This window comes from Bos indicus x Bos taurus, chromosome 17 (genome assembly GCF_003369695.1).
Source record: "Bos indicus x Bos taurus breed Angus x Brahman F1 hybrid chromosome 17, Bos_hybrid_MaternalHap_v2.0, whole genome shotgun sequence".
NCBI lineage: Eukaryota > Metazoa > Chordata > Mammalia > Artiodactyla > Bovidae > Bos > Bos indicus x Bos taurus.
The window spans coordinates 1,038,128-1,056,880 of record NC_040092.1 but is presented as its reverse complement, the minus strand read 5'-3'; the positions used below and the strand labels follow the sequence as shown (position 1 = coordinate 1,056,880).

The 18,753-nt window shown below is 62.8% G+C and overlaps 1 protein-coding gene across 3 annotated transcripts; it reads right to left on the bottom strand.

The window, feature by feature from the left end:
* Nucleotides 1-537: 537 nt before the first annotated feature.
* On the bottom strand, nucleotides 538-18,577 carry PPIL2 (peptidylprolyl isomerase like 2). Of its 3 annotated transcripts, XM_027566121.1 has the most exons (21): nucleotides 18,444-18,573; nucleotides 16,271-16,320; nucleotides 15,022-15,067; nucleotides 13,321-13,383; nucleotides 12,483-12,534; nucleotides 11,586-11,637; nucleotides 9,277-9,368; nucleotides 8,687-8,776; nucleotides 7,956-8,031; nucleotides 7,199-7,359; nucleotides 6,285-6,360; nucleotides 5,841-5,947; nucleotides 5,602-5,691; nucleotides 5,378-5,411; nucleotides 4,861-4,978; nucleotides 3,287-3,343; nucleotides 2,840-2,912; nucleotides 2,683-2,745; nucleotides 2,437-2,576; nucleotides 2,121-2,241; nucleotides 538-1,684 (listed from the first exon to the last, which is right to left on the bottom strand). In XM_027566121.1, exons 1-20 carry the CDS (start codon nucleotides 18,473-18,475, stop codon nucleotides 2,145-2,147), a joined length of 1,569 nt encoding a protein of 522 aa, XP_027421922.1. In that variant the 5' UTR covers nucleotides 18,476-18,573; the 3' UTR covers nucleotides 538-1,684; nucleotides 2,121-2,144. The 3 variants fall into 3 exon arrangements, with proteins under 3 accessions (XP_027421922.1, XP_027421925.1, XP_027421924.1); XM_027566124.1 differs by lacking the exon at nucleotides 13,321-13,383; XM_027566123.1 differs by having other exon boundaries at nucleotides 645-2,241; nucleotides 18,444-18,577.
* Nucleotides 18,578-18,753: the final 176 nt, after the last annotated feature.

Below are 18,753 nucleotides of genomic sequence, written 5' to 3'. Positions count from 1 at the left end.
AGGGCTGAGTCCAAACCCCTGAGAGCCAGCCTGAGCCGGCACCCCTCCCCAAGCCTCAGCCGGCGGCCAGACGCTTCTCCAGCAGATGCTTCTGGACGCTGAGGAGCCTCCTGCGGCTCCCGTGTCCACTGCACTCACACGTGGCCCGTGTGTTCTGGGCCGTCTCTGGGGGCGCGGCAGCCTTCTTCCCCGTGGTGCGGGACGGCTTTGAAGCTGACACCAACCAAGGCTCTCAGCCGCTTTCCTTGTGGGTCTTCTGCAAAACCCGAGCTCCTTTCAAAACCAAACAAACTGACCGTGAGTGGCTTCAAGGACAAATGCTCCTGAGGCCACAGCCAGACGTGTGGGTCAAGTGCTGGACGTCCCCTTTAAGTTCCTACAAGGCTAGCTATTACCCCGTGACTTTTATTTAAATTATTTAAGATATTTTTTTCCTTGGGAAGAGTGGGCGGTGACACCAGGATTATAAATGTGTTTAAGTCCACCACGTAGTGTCCTTTGCACGTTTACTTTAGAAACGTGGTTTAGCTCTGGCTGTTTTATACCTACGTGTATATATAAGTATACATATATAGTATTTTTATACCTAAATGCTTACTCTTGATGACATCTGTCAGCTAACAGGAGGAATCAGAAATGGGAACTGTTTCATAAGTCCTTTACTTTACCTGATGCCTTCAGCAGGGACTTACACAATCTAAATGTTTTAACATCTAGGAAAGTACAATTGCAGCTCAGATGTAAACCCTCCCTCGTCAGAGGCTCTGGGTGGGCCGGGCCTGTCCCCTCTGTGGAGCTGTGGGTCTGCAGCCCGGGGTGGCTGGCCTTCCGTCAGGGCAGGTGGCCCCGGCCGCTGGATGGATGGACGGACAGACAGAAGCCCAGGCCAGCCCAAAGGCGTGCTCCCCAAGCAGGACCGCCCGTGTCCGGCCCTCCATGCTCTGTCTGCGTGAGCTTCCAAAATAAAGCTTGCAACGTTCGCTGCCTCCTGGTCAGCAGCATCGATGGTCTGGCGGTCTGGCAGGGCAGTGAGGGGCCCGCGGCGGCTTCCCTCCTCAAGAGCTGATGCGGGCGGGGTGCCCCGTTCCAGGAGCCTCAGGCGAGCGCCCCGCACACCTCCTACCCGTGACCCCGGCTCCCAAGGACTGAGTGAGCTGCCCAGCAGTTCCCAGCTGAGGAGGAGCTGGCGCCCGGTCCTGAAGACGGGGGAGGGCGGCCTGGCCACAGGCGTGGGGCTGGACAGTCCCTGTGGAGCCCAGGTCCCGCGGACAGTCACAGGCCTCAGAGGAGTCCCAGTGGGCCTCCAGCGGGGGAGGCGCCACCATGTGTGTGGACCTGTGGGCCCGGGCCCAGCAGCAGAGATGGGAAGAGCCACAGTACCTTCTGGAAGCGAGAGCTGGCTGCATTCGCTGCCATGAGGCTTCGGGTGAGGAGAGACGGGACAGAAGTGGGCACGGAGCCTGGCGGGGGGCAGCCGTGCTGACCCGGCAGCTCAGGGCTGAGAGTGGGCGAGGGCTGCAGGGAGGCTGTGGGCCTCCCAGTGAGAGCAGACGTGGTCCTGGGAGGCGGCTGTCCTGAGCGTCTGTGGTGCTTCTGGAAGCTGAGGGCCATGTTCAGGGGGAGGGCTGCAGGGGGCGACGTGGGAAGGACGGGCTCTGCGGCTCCTCAGCTGGGAGAGGACCCCCTGCGCAGGGCACCAGTCAGTGTGAGCACAAGCCCGGGTCCCAGGGTAGGGCCCCCGCTCAGCCCCGGACAAGACAGTGGGAGCCCCCTGTCCTGACAGCAGAGGGAGCAGCCCTGGGGCTGGGTAGGCCCAGTGAACCCAAGCAAGAGGAGAAAAGGTTTTTGAACGGAACGTCGAGGCTGTACCCCCCGAGTCAGAAGGTCTGGTCTGAGGTCCCAGGTGACCACTGGCTGGAGGACCACACCAAGTGGACCGGCCACCCTGAGGTGACTGGCGGGGGCACGGGGATCAGAAGACGGCCGGAAGCCCGAGATGGCAGACAGGGCCGGGCCAAGCCACCTGCCCAGGGAGGGAGCCAGGAGAGGACTCGGGCAGCAGCCAGAGCTTTATTGAAGGGCAGACAGTCGGCTCCGCGCACCCAGCCCCGAGTCCCTACCGGATCCAGCACAGCGGCCGGCTGCTACCACGAGCTGAAATCCCCAAAGCCGCGGCTGGGCTTCTTCTTGGCCACAGGGACAGCTGCGCTGGTGGACGGCTCCTCCTCTGCTACCCGCTTCCTGGGGGGCACAGTGAACACGAGCTGCCATGTGCCCACGGGCCCCCAGCGAGGAGCCCCTGCACGTCACAGGGCCGCATGGGTCCCGACTCCCCAGCTCCCTCCCAGTTGACAGTGCAGTCCTGGAGCCTCCGTCTGATCCCCACTGACAGGCTCTGACCCCAGGACGCGGGGCGTGGGCACTGGGGAAACTCACGTGACTGCCGGGCTGATGTACTTGCCCACCCCCTGGCGGTACGTCTGGGGGCCCTGGCTCCCCTGCGGGGACTGGCTACTCTTGGCCGTGCTCTCAGGGGCCGCTGCCTCCAGCTGCGTCTTCCTGCGCTCCTCGGCGATCTGTGGGGGCCGGGCGGAGGCGGGCTCGAGTGCTGGCCCAGGCGGGGCTCCGGGGACAGAACAGGGCCGGCCGCGGGCACAGCCGTCCCCCCAGGCCTCTCCTCACCTGAGCATCGGCCTCTTCGTAGGGGTCCACGAACACGATGGTAGAATCAATCCGGATCTCCTCCTGGCGGGGAGGTGGGCATGAGCAGGCCCCCCACCTGCCGCCGCCCACCCAGCTCCAAGCCCAAGGGGAGGGCCCTCTGCTCTGAGGCACATACCTTAGGGCGGTCAGTTTTGGGGTCACTCTCCACGTTCTCCATGGCCGTCAGTGTGTCAAAGCCCCCAACAACCCTGCAGCAGGGCAACGGGGCACCTGAGAACGTGCCCGGCACGAGCACCCCTGAACGCGAGGCACCCCTGCAGACTGGGGCACAGACTGTGAGCAGGTGGGCCGGCTGCCAGCACAGACTGACAGGACCCAACCACACACACGTCTGCAGAGGACTCGGCGCTAAGGGTGAACACCGAGTCCTGGACAAAAGGTGGAGAGACAGGACATGGCCCAGCTTTGAGCTTTGGGACTGCAAAGGGAGAGCCTGCGGGGGGCAGGTCTTGGGTCTAAGGGTCACCCCTGCAACCTGCGCACAGACCGGACAAGGGGGCACAGGCCTGGCCTGGGGGAGGCGGCCACCCACCCCCAACACAGACCCTGTCCAGAGCCTTACCGCCCGAAGATGGTGTGCTTCTTGTCCAGGTAAGCGCAGGAGCGGAAGGTGATGAAGCTGGGGAAGGACGGGGTGGTCAGGGAGAGCCCATGCCTCCCTACCCGCCTGCCTCAGTGCCCCCAGGCCAAGCTCCCACATGGGCCAGTGCACTGTCCACAGTCTCAGCTGGGACAGACACACGGACACGGCAGAGAGGCTGACCCCTCAGGGTTGCACCCACAGCCTACAGGAGGAAAACACACGACCCCAGGGACAGATGTCCCAGGAACACACAAACTCCGAAACCTCGCCTGGAAAAGCAGGCCCGGGAGCCGAATCAGGTGACAACGCTGCTCACCGGCCCCGCACAGCCCATCCGGAGGGACCCGAGTCCACCCACCCCTCAAGCTGAGAACACAAGTGTCCACAAAGCCTTGACTCTCTCAGATAAGGACCCGGATAGACGCCACTCGGCAACTGCGCCCCCCGTGACCTAGATGGACCCGGTAGTTTCCTCTACGTGAGCGACCACCACCCCAGAATGAGGAAAGAGAAGCTCCATTTCCAAGCTGTCCCAAACCACAAAACCCTCCAGGAGCAGCTGTCCGCAGGAAGGCAGGGCACCCGTGGGCAGGAACTGTGAAGTCACATTAAAAAGATACAAGACGTCCTTGGAAAGCCGAGGCACGTCCCCACCTGGAGGCTCTCACGCTGCCTGATCCTCTAAAACACGCCACACGGCTCCGACTGGAATCACGTCCACGTCGGAGGATAAGCAACTCAGCAAAGCAGACAGGAAACAGCACGGGGACCGCCCTCGGGGAACGCTGTAGGCCCCACAGACGCTGGCGTCGAGGGTGGCCCGAAGGCCCTCCTCGTGGTCGGCGGGAGGTCCCTCTTCTGTGGGCCGCTCCCCAGGGGCCCCGCTGAGGTAGGTCCAGGGAAAACCACTGGGACAAGTCCCCCGGGTTTGGTCGCCACCCTTCCTTCTGGCCTGAGACCCTGAGTTCTGCACACTCTTCTACGTTTAGACGAGAATAACCAAACCCGCCCACTGGATGAGGCCTGGCCTGCTCCACTGGTGCCTAAGACGGCCAGGGGCCAACAAGCCATGCCAGGCCGATGGGCATCCTCACCGTCGGGCAGCAGCAAGGCCCTGTTCACCCATGGAGAGGCGGCTCAGAGACACCGGACCACTCAGACACGCCCTGTGCCCCCATGGCTTCCCAGACACTCACGAAGGCACAACCGGGACCCTGCACAAGAGGCGGACTCCACTGCAGGCCCAAGCGCACACCCCACCTCCCCGCGGACTGTAACACCTGCCGCAAGCAGCTAGGAGGCAGCTAAGCAGTCAGCGTGTTTAAACTCCTCCTTCCCAGGGACTGCCGTGGGGAGGCAGCGGGGGAGGCTGCGGTGCAGCCTCCTGCAGCAGCCCCGGGTGCCCCCGCCTCCTGCTAACAAGGTCAGCCTTCAGCAGGCAGCACCTGAGCGTGGGGCGGCCTCCTGGCTCGACGGACGTAGGTGGGCATGACCTTGGGCAAGGCCGACAGCCCGCGGAGTCCGCCGCCTGCCCACTGCCCCCATCAACTCACAATTGCGACTTGTTGGTGTTGGGTCCCGAGTTGGCCATGCTGAGCACCCCGCGGCCCGTGTGCGAGAGGTTGGGCCGGAACTCGTCTCTGAAGGGCTTCCCCCAGCATGACTCCCCGCCTGGAAGAGAGGCCAGGGCAGCAGGATGACCGTGACCCAGGTAGCCCAGAAACCTCGCTGCCCCAGGGCCCCCACCCTCAGCTGCCCAGGAGCCCCAGCTGCCCGGGAGCCCCAGCCACAGGCCCTCAGGGTAAACTCCACATGAGAGACGGTGGGCTGGCCCAAGCGGCCAGCAGGCTGGGGGGCTTTGGAGGAGCAGCCCCCGGGGCAGAGCCCACCCCTGTCCCTGGGCCCCTAGGTCTGCTGCCAGGCGGGGGCCCCGGGGGCCCAAGGAGGCCTCACCACCAGCGCAGAGCGAGGAAACGGGGCTGGAGGCCGTAGGCCGTGGGTCTGGGGCCCCACGCCCTCCCCTCACGGCCCTCGGTGCAGCTGGCGCCCGGGCCCAGCGCCAACACCCACCTGTGCCGGTGCCTGTTGGGTCGCCTCCCTGGATCTGCGGGAAGAGCACGCCAGTGAGGAGCCCCGCCGTGAGCCCCCAGCTTCTGCTGGGGACAATGGGATCTCCCCCACAAGCTCGATGTGGCCAGCTGGGCTGGGCCCGAGAAGGCCCCCAGGCACCAGGGCTCAGCACCTGCGTGGGGAGGACTCCGCACCCGGGCGGGGCAGCCAGCGCCGGCACTCACCACGAAGTTGCGGATGGACCGGTGGAAGACGGTGCCGTCGTAGTATCGCTTCTTGCAGAGCCTGATAAAGTTCTCACAGGTTTTTGGCGTCTGAAACAGGCCAAGGGCCCTGACGAGTCACACGGCGGCCTCGGCGGGGGGAAGGGCTCCCGGGGCCCGCAGACGGGCCTCGGCCAGTGCACGTGGCGAGCCCGGCCACCCCGCGGCCGCACTGGGCTCCCAGGGGGGCACCCACGCACCAGGTCGCAGTGCAGCTCCAGGTTGAGGTCGCCCAGGCTAGTGTGCAGCCGCACGTAGCCCTTCTTCTTCACGAACTGGTAGCGCAGCTCGTCCTCGTCGATGGCCGCTACGAGGAGACGCCTGAGCTGCCCGCCTGTCCGGGCTTGGGGACCCAGGGGAAAGGCGGGCACCGGGGGCCGACAAGGGGAGAGGAGGAGGGGGCTGGGGGACGGTGGGCCCTGACCAGCCAAGACCAGCAGAGGGGAGGGCGCTGGGGCCTGGGCGGGGCGGCCCCTCAGGGGAGCCTCCAAATGGACGCCCCCCACCCAGACACAAGCCCACTTTCGAAAGGGCCTGTCCCCGCCTGACCACTGGCGAGCTGCTGGCAAGCCCACAGAGCCAAGGCAGGCAGGGGGGACACCTGTGCTCGGCCGCCACAGACAAGGAGTGGGGCCAGGTGCTACCTGCTTCGTGTGTGGTCTCGGGAACCATGGCAGTGGACGTGAAGGAGGCGCTGACCCTCCCGGTGGAGTAGTGGGCCTGCGGGGAAACCACACCGGTGCTCAGCACGGGGGCCGCCCCTCTACCCCGGGCCTGCCTTTCACCTCCCTCCACCACCCCCGGATGCCAGGGGCTCTCCTGGGCGAACAGTACGCCCACCCACGCTGGCCTCTCCTGCAGGGCCCAGGGAGAGCCTGGCCGCGACCCTTGGCTTCAACTGCGCCGAAGGCCTGGCTGCCAAGCCTCGTGTTAGGTGAAACCTGGAAGAGCGCGCCAGGCAGCGCGGGCGCCTCTAGGGTTCAGAGCACTAGGCACTCGAGCGCCCTTTTAAAGGTTTCAAGTTCCTACAGGAAAAAATCATCCACGATAAAACGTTTTTTTCCTTCTAAACACACAAAGAGATTTCTTCCAATCAGAAGAAAATGCATCAAAACACTAAGAGCTGCTGTGTTAGAGAAAATCATGAACAACACACCCTTGTCTTTAGCACACCTGCCTTCCTGTCCGGCTGTGTAAAGGGGGTCTCCCCGCCCCAGTCCCCCAGGCCCCGCGTGGTAGGGGCAGGGGCGGCTGAGGGCCCAACAGGCCAGGGCACGAGTCGCAGTGCCCGCACGGCCAACGGGGACCCAGGGCCAAGCACAAGGACGGGGGTGGGACATGCAGGTGAGGCCAGCGGCAGGCACCCCGGGACCACCTGCCCCCCTTCCCCGGCAGCTCGGCACCCCGGGGTCACTCTGGCTCTGAGTGGCCAGCTCCGAAGGGCCATGCCTGCCCACACCCCAGCTGCTCTGTGGTGAGGAACCACGGAGGCTGCCGGCAGCCCTCCCCAGCACCGCACCCCAGGAGTGCGGCCAGGCAGGGCAGCGCCCCCACTCACGGCGTTCAGCTTGTCCACCTTCGCCTTCTCGGGGACCCTCATGGTGGCCGCCAGCACCTCGTCCCCTTTGAACTCCTTGTAGAGTTCCTGCAGCGTCTCCCGCGTCTCCGTGTTCGTGTTTTTCAAATAGTAAGACGGGTCCTGCTTGGCCTTCTCTTCATCTAGAGACGGCACGGTGGTCCTGAGCAGCCGAGGCCCAGTGCCGTCCCCAGACGCCGTGAGGGCACAGCGGGCCAGAGCCACTGAGAGCCCGGCCGGGCACGAGGCCAGGGCAACCAGCGCCTCCGTCCATCACAGCCTCCGGGTCACGACAGCCCCGGGAAGCCCGTGGAGAGAGCGGGGGCTAGGCCGTCGCCCCAGCCACACCCCGGGGTCACAGCCCCATGTCACACTGCCACCCCTCCTGGGGCCCTCCTGCCCCCCGGCGGCCATCACACACGGCCTGGCCCAGCCCTGCAGTGAGAAACGGACCATCTCTGAGGGGCATGGAGAGGGCGACCCAGGCCCCAGGGACGCAGGAGAGGAAGCAGCCCTGCGGGGCCTGTGGCCACGTCCTGATGGCCCAGCTGGTCCCCACACACCAAGGCCCCGGGGCCCTGCTCATCCAGCCCAGGACGGCACGGCAGCTCAAGACACACAAGGCCTGTGCAGAGCAGGCTGGGACCCCCTGACTCTGCCGAGGGGTGGGGAGCATCCCCCAGGGGTGCTGGCTCTGCTCCCCAAGCCCCTCGCCCCTGGGTAGCCAGGCTGTACGTACCTGGGTCAATTATTTTCATGTTATTCTTAACGTGAAAGAAATTGGAAACGTTGAATTTGTCCAAGTTCGTGGGGTCCTGTGGCACAAAGAATGTGTCTGGCAGTGAACCCGGCACGTCCTGGGCCACACAGCTGCTGGGCAGGAGGAGGCAGGGGCCGGGCAGGGGCCTGGGCTTGGGGAGAGGCCGGGGGTCGGCAGGGGCGGGTGGAGACGGGGCTGCAAACCCCTCCCCAGCTGCACACCTGCCCGCTCACAGCCAAGCACGCCCCCAGCCGTCAGCACAGGACACAGGATGCCTCCCAACACCTCCCACCGGCCACCCCCTACAGTCAGCTGCCAGGCGGACCCCACAGTTTGCCCGGGGCCAGAGGGCCCACCCCGGGGGAGGGCCGTGCACTGGCCTCAGGTCATAACAGGACGAGCCACAGGAGGACCAGGCCCCCTGATTTTCTGCGTCCGTGACTCTCATGAGCCCACTCGGGGCTCTCGGGACACAGACAGGCGTGCTCTAGGCTCGCCCTGGGTCCTGGGCACCTGCCCCAGCCCTCAGGCTTGAAAAGGGACGGCCTCGACTTGGAGGCGCTCTGGGGGCAGAGATGAGTTGGGGGCAGCCCCCGCAGGGAGCCAGGAGCCCCAGACTGCGGCGGCAGCCTGTACAGAGGCCTGGGGTGACCCATGGCTGGGAGCGGCTCTGCCAGGCTGCACAGGCAGGGAGCCAGGAGGGTGATCACCTGCAGGGTGATGATGTCCTGTCGGCAGAAGGGCTCGTCCGTCAGCAGGTCTCGGAAGTTCTTGGCCTTGATATTCAGCTGCTCCACCGCCTACAGCCAGGAGGAAGGCCACGGTCACAGTGCCTCCCCGCAGCCTGCAGCCCAGAGCCCACCCGGGAGCACAGAAGGGCAAAGGAGGGGACCAGAGTGTGCCTTCAGGAGGGCGGGCCCTTCCTAGGCCCCAGGCGGGTCCCTGCTATCTTGCTCCCAACCAGCCGCCCATCTCCACCCAATCCCAACCCATGACCCCAGAGCCCCAAGGGGCCAAGCTCCAGGGGTGAGCGTGAAAACCCACAGGCTGCAGGCCCAGAGCAGGAACGCCAGCCCTACGTGCCCCAGGCAGGGCCTGGAGCTGGGCTCCCTCCAAGGTCTTTGCAGGCCTGCAGGGCCTGGGAACTAGGACCCGCTCAGTGGGTAGAGCTGCCTGGTCCAGGCCTGGAGGCCATAGGCAGGCCACCATCCCTTGCTTGATCGGTGGTTCTTAGCCCGGGACCTCCGGGGACTCAGGCCCACCCCCCCCAGTGCCCCCACCAGGGCCCGTGACGACTTGCCTCGTGGGCGTAGACGTTGCCGGTGGTCCTGATGGCCACGATGTGGCTGCTGTTGGTGAACACGGTGAAGAGCACCGGGCAGTGGTACTTCCCTGGTGAGAGGGCGCAGGGGCGGGGCAGGGTCAGGGAGGGTGCAGGGGTGGAGCGGGGTCAGGGAGGGCGCAGGGGTGGGGTGGGGGTGTGGGGTCAGAGAAAGGGAGCAGGAACCCCGTGGCAGCAGGCCTGGGGGGGCCTCCCCAGGGGCTGCCCAGGCCCCTCCTCCGAGAGCAGGAACTCCACCCCGTGCAGGACGGCCCTGGCGTCAGCCCCAGCCCACCCAGCCACCCTCTGCCCTGGGGACCAGCCTGTTTCCCCACCTGCCTGCTGCCCCTTCGACCAGTCAGCCCCGCACACCCCACCACAGCCCCTCTCAGACCCTGCCCCGTCCTGACCCTCCGGCGCCCCTCCCTGCCCCGCTGCCCCCCAACCCCAGGGGAGCCTGTGCAGGTCAGTCTCCACAGGACGCTGCAGCAAGGGGGACACGTAGAGATGAGAGATCTGGAGTTCTATGAACTCTAAGAACCCTGACCTCAAAACTGCAAAAAATAATTACAATGGCATTCTGGAAACTGGACCACTGGCTGGATATCTGACACTAAAAAATTCACATTAACTTTCTAGGTACGACGAGAGTGGGCTCATTTCTTACGTCCCTAGCTTTTAGAGACACACTCAAATATGTAAGCGTGAACTGGCACGAAGGCACTGACACAGCGGAGCGGGAGCACAGATAAACTGACGCCCGACAGCGGCTGGAGGGAAGCTGGGGCTGGAGACGGGCGGCACACAAACTCGACTCTCTCGACCCTGAAATCATCAGGTAAGACACAAGGCAAGAGGGCGCTCTCTAGATCAAGAGTGGTAAAAGATTTAAAAAGGCACAGTTGAGGGGGATTTCCTGGGGGTCCATTGGCTAAAACTCTGCGCTCCCAATGCAAGTTCAATCCCTGGTCCGGGAACTAGATGCCACGTGCTCCAACTAAGACACGGCACAGCCAAATAAGTAATTAAAAAAAAAACAAGTTGGGTCAGATCTTTCTTGCTCGAATCTCTGAGCCCTCCAGTGACTGTCCAGAGCCCGAGACACTGCTGGGCTCCCTGCCTCAGCTGGCCCCAGACCACAGCCCCCGCCCCTGCTCCACTCACACCGTGCAAGTAACAGCGGACCCCGTGCCGCAGGGCCTGTCCCGCCTGGGCCTCTGCCTGGAGCGCTCTCCCCACAGGCCCCCTCATGTCTCACCTGTCTGCAGACTCCCTCTCGAACCCCATCAGCCGGCCCCCAGACCCTCTCCCTTGGCCCACTTCACCTCTGACCCCATGACAGGGCGCGTCTGACCCACTGCAGTGACCTCATTTCCAAAGCCCCCTCCCTCTCATCTCAACAGAGGCCTGGCCCGTGCCGTCTGCATGCGGCAGGCAGGCACTCAGTGAACGCTTGTGAAGGAGCCACTCTCAGAGCAGGGAGCTCCCCGGCACCCACAGACTGTCCAGGCCGCCAAGGCCGGCTGGCTCCTCACTGCCGTCTGCACCTGCTGGGGGCTGGCCGGCCTCCACGCATCCCCAGAACCCACCCGCCAGCAAATCCTGACCCTGCTCTCCACCAGGGCACCTGCACACGCCCCAGCCCATAACAAACTGAGAACAAGGTCAGTGCTCATGGAGGCTGCCTCAACACAGCGTCCACCAAGCAACAGTGGAGGGCACGCAGGGGTGCAGAGCAGGACCCAGCACTGGGCTGGGGCGGACAACCAATGCTGAGCTGAGTGGAGAGAGCCCGAGAGCCCCCGCCCCCCAGCCCAGCCACCCACCTGCCGCAGCCTGAGCAGCTCCATCTCTAGTGATACCTGGACCAGAGCCACAGCCGGGCAGGGCCTGTGCCCCCAGGGCCCAGCTCAGCCCACAATGCCCAAGTGCCCCACAGTGAGGGCTCATCCCCTCAACTGTGCCTTTTTAAATATTTTACTACTCTTCATCTAGAGAGCACCCTCTTGGCCTTGTATCTTAGTTGATGATTTCAAGGTCGAGAGTCGAGTTTGTGGGCCGCCCATCTCCAGCTCCAGCTCCAGCTCCAGCTTCCCTCTGGCCGCTGTCGGGCGTCTGAGTTTATCTGTTCCCAGCTTTAAACTACCTGTGCCTCTAGGAAGACAGCATCACGTTTTTAAGAAATGGAAAGGAAGTGTCCAGCCTGCTCAAAAGGTGAGAACTTGGTGAGAGGTGGGGCCGCGGGTCCCTCGGGCCACTCCTCGAGCCGTCTGGAAAGGATTACTCACCTTCACTGTTCTTCGCAAAATTCAACTTGATCAGGGACCTCCCATCCAGTTTCTGGAAGAAACGGAATTAATAAAAATAAACAAGCAGCTAGCGTGAAGTGGTGCCAAGGCCACCAGGCCGGTGCGGCAGGCAGCAGCTCTCTCCGCCTTAACTCCCATCCAGAAGAAGGCCAAGGCCCCCTCGGGGCAGGTGTGCCCAGCCCGTCCGCCCCACCTCGCCCGCCCTGGGTCTCCACGGTACTGGCGCTGCTCCCCGACAACCCCAGGCCCCCGTCCTCCTCTGGGGTAGCACCCTGGCCCCTGGTCCTGCTCCGCAACAGAGCCGGCCCCGCACCGCAGCACTAACACCCTGCTGCGAGTGAACCGCAGACGTGCCACGAGGGAACGGAGAGCAGCCGGTGCAGCGGAACTGGGCCCAGGCCTGTGACAGTGTGCAGGGCTGCGGCGGGAGGGACCGTTCCCCGTTCTCTCCCGCATGGCACACATGGCGCGTCAGCAGTGGGAGAGCGTCCACAGAGCCCGTGAGGAGCATCACCCAGTGGGGTGGGACGCCTAGCACCTCTTAGGGTCTGGGACCCGAATCCCCTTCACGCCCACCAGCAGCAGCCTGGAAGGCTTCGACTCCTCCAGGGCAGCGTGCCAGGAGCTGCCAGGCCGAAAACACAGCCCCAGGGCCAGCAGGCTGGGGGCTGCTGCACGTGCGCCTGGCCAGCGTTGGTAACAGCAGGATGCCAAAGCCCGCAGTGCCCCCGCAGGAGGGTGCCACTGTGTGATCCACACATGGGCACGTGGGGGGCATACTCCACGGAGGACAGGCGTGGGGAAGAGGGGCCGCGCGCACGTGTGTGACACCAGAGCGTTCGCCGACCTCACCAAAGCTCCTGCATGGCCACCTACCTCTCCGTTGCTGGGGTTGGTCCCATACTTCTTAAGCCAAGGAACGATGTTCCTGAAGGAAGAGACAAAGTGCGTCAGACGGCGACGGGCCAGAGCTGGGGGCTGGGATCGGGGGCGGCTGCCCGGGGAGCTGGGGGCCGCTCTGCCCTCTCTCCGCCTCATCTCGGGAGCAAGAGTGTTTCTGGCTACACAGGCATCGCTGGCCTCTCGGGGGTTTACTGCAGTTGTGCACAAACGCGGATAAACAACACTAACGGCAAGACCTACACACGTGTGGCCACAGCTCTACAAGGAAGCGCTGGGCCAGCCTCAAGAACCACACTTCCATGAAGTTCTGAACGACAGGGGCAGAGAGCTGCCGCTGTGACTGTGAGGAATGGATCTGGGACCGCCCTCGCAGTGTGGCCTCTACCAGGTTCCCACAGACACCTCCCAGGCAGAAGGGCTCCAGCCTGACAGCGCCCGTCTCCCCTTCACTCTGCAGCGCTTTCCACGTTTTCTGAAGCGAGACTGAGTCAAGGGGAACGACAGAAGCCTGCTTCCGTTGGAACACGGACGAGGCACGAGGCTTCCGAGGGCAGCACCGGAAAGGCAGGCGTCTCGCCACAGCTCTGCCTTCATGACGTGAAAGCTACACGCTCTCCAACGTTCCAGCAGCCGGGAGTGTGAATCAGAACGCTGGGGGCCCCCAGCCGAGGCCAGAGCGGTGCTGCCCCTCCCGTCCCCGAGAGGCTCACCCAGGCCCTGCCTGCAGCCCACACCCTCCCGCTGCCCCGTCTCGGGCGGGTGCCAGCAACCTCACCACATCCGTCAGCTTAGAAGCCAAGGGAAAACTCACAGCAAGTCGAAGACGACACCTTCCGGGGTGCACACCGGGTAGGCGAAGGGCTGCAGAGAGAGACTGAGGGGCGGGAGTCACTCCTGGGTGCCGCCCCCTCCCCACCCAGAGAGAGACTGAGGGGCAGGAGTCACTCCTGGGCGCCGCCCTCTCCCCATCCAGAGCTGCCGGCGGGGCGGCCGGACGCAGTCGGGGGGCCCGCCCACTCCTCGCTGCGCAGCGGGCACTGCTCCTGCATACTCCCAAGGAACAGGCCCATGACGCGGGCCAGGTCTGGTGCCCGGGAAGCTCCGATGCAGGGAGGCAGGGGTCGCAGGGCACCTGCCGCCTTGTGGAGGGCCTGCTCAGGGGCAGCGGCACCCGCAGGTGGAGGCGCCCGGTGCCTGGGGGCTGCCTCTTCTCTGGCCTGGGCTCCCATCGCGAGCCCTCAAGGGCTCTTCTGACCTGGGCTGTTCGTGCCTCTGTCTCCCACGTGTCAGGCGGCGGGGGTCAGGCCCTGGGACCTGGAGACCCCGCAGCACCAGGCTCGCCTCCCTGGACGCCACCCCAGGGAGCTGCTCCCTGTGGCCCACGGCTCTCCTCCAGCCCCGGGTACCACTTGGGACTGACCAGAGCAGGAGTCAACGACGAGGCAAGCTCCCAACAGCAACAGCGTGAACACACACCTTCTCCCAATGGGGCCTCAAGGGCACGTCTTCCCCCAGAACCCCAGGAGTTACAGAATGGGCAAGACACAGAGCCTCTGGGAGGCTCCGGGAACCAAAGATCCCACAAAACCACTCACAAGACCACACTCCCGGGCAAGACACAGAGCCTCTGGGAGGCTCCGGGAACCAAAGATCCCACAAAACCACTCACAAGGCCACACTCCCAGGAGGCGGACGACAAGGCTGCTGGCGGCGGACAGAACCCCGCCGCCCACGCCGAGGCCGCACCTGCGTCCTCAGCAAGTGAGGCAGGTGAGGCCCTCTCTCTCCACTGGGGCCTCCCTGCCCCTCCCTGCCCCGTGCCAGCTGGGTGACCAGCCTCACTGCGGTGCTGGGGTCATCAGGAGAGTTTGGCCAGCTCTCAAGGCTCACCCTGACCTGCTGATTCAGAACCCGGTGGGGGCGGGGGTGGCATGCAGTGTAGACACACCTGTGCAGGACAGAGCTGACCACGGCTCGAATGTGGGGAAACGGGCCCAAGGGGCCCCGCAGCCCTGCGCGCTCCCTGCAGCCCAGTGGGGAGAAGGCCTGTGATCGACTCTGTAGCAGTGCCCCTCCGTGCCCCCCAGGGCCCTACATTCCCAGCAAAGGGGGCAGGGAGGCCCACGTAGCACGAATATTGCTGCTGCTGCTGCTTAGACTCGGAACCAAAAGGAGAGCATGACAGCCCGGAGCCCAGAGCCAAACCACTTCCTGGATGGGACGCCTGGGCCAGGGAGCTCAGCCCGCCCAGCACGGATTCTCTGGACCGGCGGGTGCCCTGAGGACAGAGCACACCGCCCTGGGAGGTGAGCACCGGGCTAAAGACAACGGCCTGGCTAGAAAGCCACCCAGCTCTCTCCACTGCTGGGTCCTTTCTCTGGCCCCAGGGAAGAGCCGAGCGGAGGACGCAGACAGAAGCCACTCCGGCAACTCTGGGGATCAGATTCACTGTCACAAAGGGGAGCACCCCAGAACACTCGTGCGAGACAGGGGAAGCTCTCCCAACTCTTACCTGCAGTGGTCGAAAGGCAGACGACGGAAATTTGTTTGTGGGACATCTGTGTGAGATGAAAACAAAGGTCGGGAAAGATAATTATTCCGTAAAGAATTTCACAAATGTGCTCCAACAAGTCAGCTACATTTTAAGAAAAAGTGCATGTTGGGACTTGGTGGTGCAGCTGCTAAAACTCCATGTCCCCAGTGCAGGGGGATCCGTGTTCCAACTCTGGTCAGAAGCTAGATCCCACGTTCCACAACTAAGACCCAGCAGAGCCAAATGAGTAAGTACATTTTACACAAATACATAAACAAATAAAAATTAAAAGCGCGTGTAAGTCGTAAGAACGAAACCTAACAGCATGGGCTGCAGCTAGCATCCTAGTAACTGTGCGTGGCGACAGATGGCTACTGGGCCTGTTTTGGGTTTTCTGTGCAAAGTAGAGAAGTATCAGATTACTGTGTTGTACACCTGGAAGAAATATAGTATCGTAGCTCCATTATACTTTAATAGGAATAGTAAAGCCTGATTAAAAAAAAGAGAAAGAAAGAAAAGAAAACGTTGACGTAAATTACGTACTGCAAAAACTGCTGTGGTCTAAAACAGACAGAACCAAAACACACCAAGAAGGAGCCTGGAGGAAAGAGAACACCCCACGGGGGATCCTCCCACGGCACAGTGCAGGCTAACCCCGGCCCGGGCCCCTCCCGGCTCTGCTCTCCCAGCAGGCCTGCCAGTTCCGGGCCGGCAGCGAGCGGGAGGGTGCTCTTCTGACAGCAGCCACGACGGCTGCGGGTGCTGCGTCCTCTGCATTACTAACTGATAGACCAGACACTATTTTAACCTATGTTTAAAAGAAAAAAAATCACCAACATTAAGAAAAAAGGCCTCCCTCGTGGTCCAGTGGTTAAGAATCCACCTGCCAACGCAGGACACACAGGTTCACCCCTGGTCTGGGAAGATGTGACCTGCCGCGGGGCTTCCAAACCCACACCACAACTACCGAGCCCCAGCTCCACAGGAAGAGTCGCCCCCACTCGCAGCAACACAGCCCGTCACAGCCAGAGAGAAAGAAGCCGCCACCAAGCCCGAACACCTCCTCCAGCGCTTAGCGTGCCGCCTCTCCTGTGAGCTGCGTCCCCCGCCCGCCTATGCACTGCAGCGTCCGCCCTCTTGCTAACGTTCACAGGCTCACTCTACAGCGAGGCACCACCCTTTAACTGCGCCACACACCCAAAGGGAACAGGGGGGTTCCACACCTTACCTGGCTTCTTGCCACCATAGAAGTGAGTGTATTCAGCACAAGTGATGTACCTGAAGAGACAGAAGCACTTTCATGAAGACAGAGTCTCTGGAAAGAAACTGATGACCGAGTCACTTGGCTCACTTGGCAAATGCTTATTAAACACCTGCCATGTGTCGGACACACTGTGATAACCACAACAGAACACAGACACGGGCCATACACAAACCCGTGAGCAAACCCAGACGGTCTTCCTGAGCCAACGAACTCAATTTAACAGTAAGATTAACGGTGAGAAGTGGCTGGTCACATGAAGACCCGGGGGGAGAGCTTTCCAGGTAGAGGGACCGTGCATGCCCGGAGGTAGGGGCTGCTGAGGACAGAGACTTGGGGGTGGTCGCATCACCAGGGTCCTCGAGGGCCATGGGAGAACTCTGGATTGGATTCAAGCGGGATGGGAAGGCGCTGGGGGGATTCTGACAGGGCCCTGAGTCCTCAAAGCGTCACTCTGGCTGTGGTGTGCAGAGGGCCAAGCAGGAGGCAGCAGAAACCGATCGAAGAGCAACTACAAAGGTCCAAGACGGAGCAGCAAAATCTCCACCTGAGAGGATGGGGGGACCAGCAAGACACGGTCAGCTCCTGGACGTGCCAGGACTTACTGAGGGACAGGAGCCAGAGGGAGACTCCCAGGCTTCTGACCCCAGCGAAGGAGCCAGGGTGTGACCACTAGGAGGGGAAAATGGGAAGAGCAGGCTCAAGTGCTGACAGTGAACGAGTTCCTCTTTGCTTTTCAATGAAGGGGGTGCAGGTTCCGTGCCTGGTGGAGGAGCTAAGATCCTACATGCCTTGCTGCCAAAAAACCAAACCATCAAACAGAAGCAATACTGGTACAAATTCAATAAAAAGGTTTAAAAAAAAAAAGTCCCTTCCACGAGCAAAAAGTTCCTTCCACAGCAGGGCTCACTCACTGAACTCCACAAGCCCATCAGATCTTCCAGGGGCGGTGTTGTAAGCCAGGCTGGAGCCATCACCCGAGGAGGATGTAAAATACAGAGGAGACGCGGGGAGGAGACCTAGGAGGTCTGGGAAGGGGAGGACCCAGCAGAGGGAACCCAGAGAGCACCCTCTCTGAAGAAACCCGAAAACAGAGAGTGGTGCCCCAGACACCGAGGAAGGGCTTCAGAGGGAGAGAGGTAGTCAGGTGCACCCTAGGAAGCGAGGACGGAGAGCTGACCCCCGGATGGAGCCCCACCGGAGTTGAGGGAGCCCCACAGGAGCAACGGGGGCAGATGCTGACTGAAGTGGGGTCAAAAGGGAAGCGGAAAACCACAGGTCGACACAGATCGTCCTCATCTCGCCATTCAGTTAGCTCAGCCGCACAGCCGTGTCCAACTCTCTGCGACCCCATGGAACGCAGCACGCCAGGCTTCCCTGTCCATCACCAACTCCCGGAGTCCACCCAAACCCATGTCCACTGAGTCGGTGATGCCATCCGACCATCTCATCCTCTGTCGTCCCCTTCTCTTCCTGCCCTCAATCTTTCCCAGCATCAGGGTCTTTTCAGATGAGTCTGCTCTTCGCATCAGGTGGCCAAAGTACTGCAGTTTCAGCCTCAGCATCATCCTTCCAATGAACACCCAGGGCTGATCTCCTTTAGGATGGACTGGTTGGATCTCCTTGCAGTCCAAGGGACCCTCAAGAGTCTTCTCCAACACCACAGTTCAAAAGCATCAATTCTTTGGCGCTCAGCTTTCTTTATAGTCCAACTCTCACATCCATACATGACCACTGGAAAAACCATTGGAGAAGACTCTTGGAAAAGACTCTTGGAGTCCCTTGGACAGAAAGGAGATCCAACCAGTCCATCTAAAGGAAAACAGTCCTGAATATCGTCTGGCTGTTAAGAAAACCAAAGACATTCGACGGCAGCTGGGGGGCCCAAGTGGGTTTAACTGGAAAATGCTGGAGCTCGGGAGCGGATTGGGGGGCGAGGGACGACAACCGCGCCCGAAGAGACCCGCCAGGGAAGAGCTGGCGAGCCTGGGGAGCCGAGGGGACTGGAGCCCGGAGACCCGCGCCTGAGGGGGCGCCCCGCGCGGACGGCGGAGGCTTCCGGGGAAGCGGCGTCTAGAGGGGCTCGGGGGCGGGGCACGGGGAGGATAAGCCCGCTCCCGGCGGTGGCGGCTCAACTCACATCTTGTCCTTCTGGTGCTGTCGCTTCCCCATGGCGACGGCAGGGTCAACGAGCGCAGAAAACGGGGGAAAAACACACCTCAGACCGCGGCGCCTCGGACGAAGTCCGTAAGTACTTCCGGGTGTCGCCGAACCGCCCCGGAAGCAGGCGCTGGGCACGCCGGGAACTGTGGTCCCTGGCTGCCCCCGCCCCCACCCCGAGTGCACGCCCGCCCGGCGCGGGCGCTTCCTGCGCTCTGAGGCTGGGCAGTCTCGGCATCGAAGCCTCGTTGTCTCTGCACCTCTCTGTGCACCACCTACCTGGCCTGCCT

Bases quoted from the DNA above. Each gene is read 5' to 3' on its own strand.
- PPIL2 (XM_027566123.1), bottom strand. From the start codon at position 18,475: ATGGGGAAGCGACAGCACCAGAAGGACAAGAT. The intron at 8,032-8,686 runs GTGATCACCCTC...TTTGTGCCACAG, and splicing joins AGGACATCATCACCCTGCAG to GACCCCACGAACTTGGACAA. The intron at 2,746-2,839 runs GTATGTGCCTCA...CCTCCCCGCCAG, and splicing joins CCAAAACTGACCGCCCTAAG to GAGGAGATCCGGATTGATTC.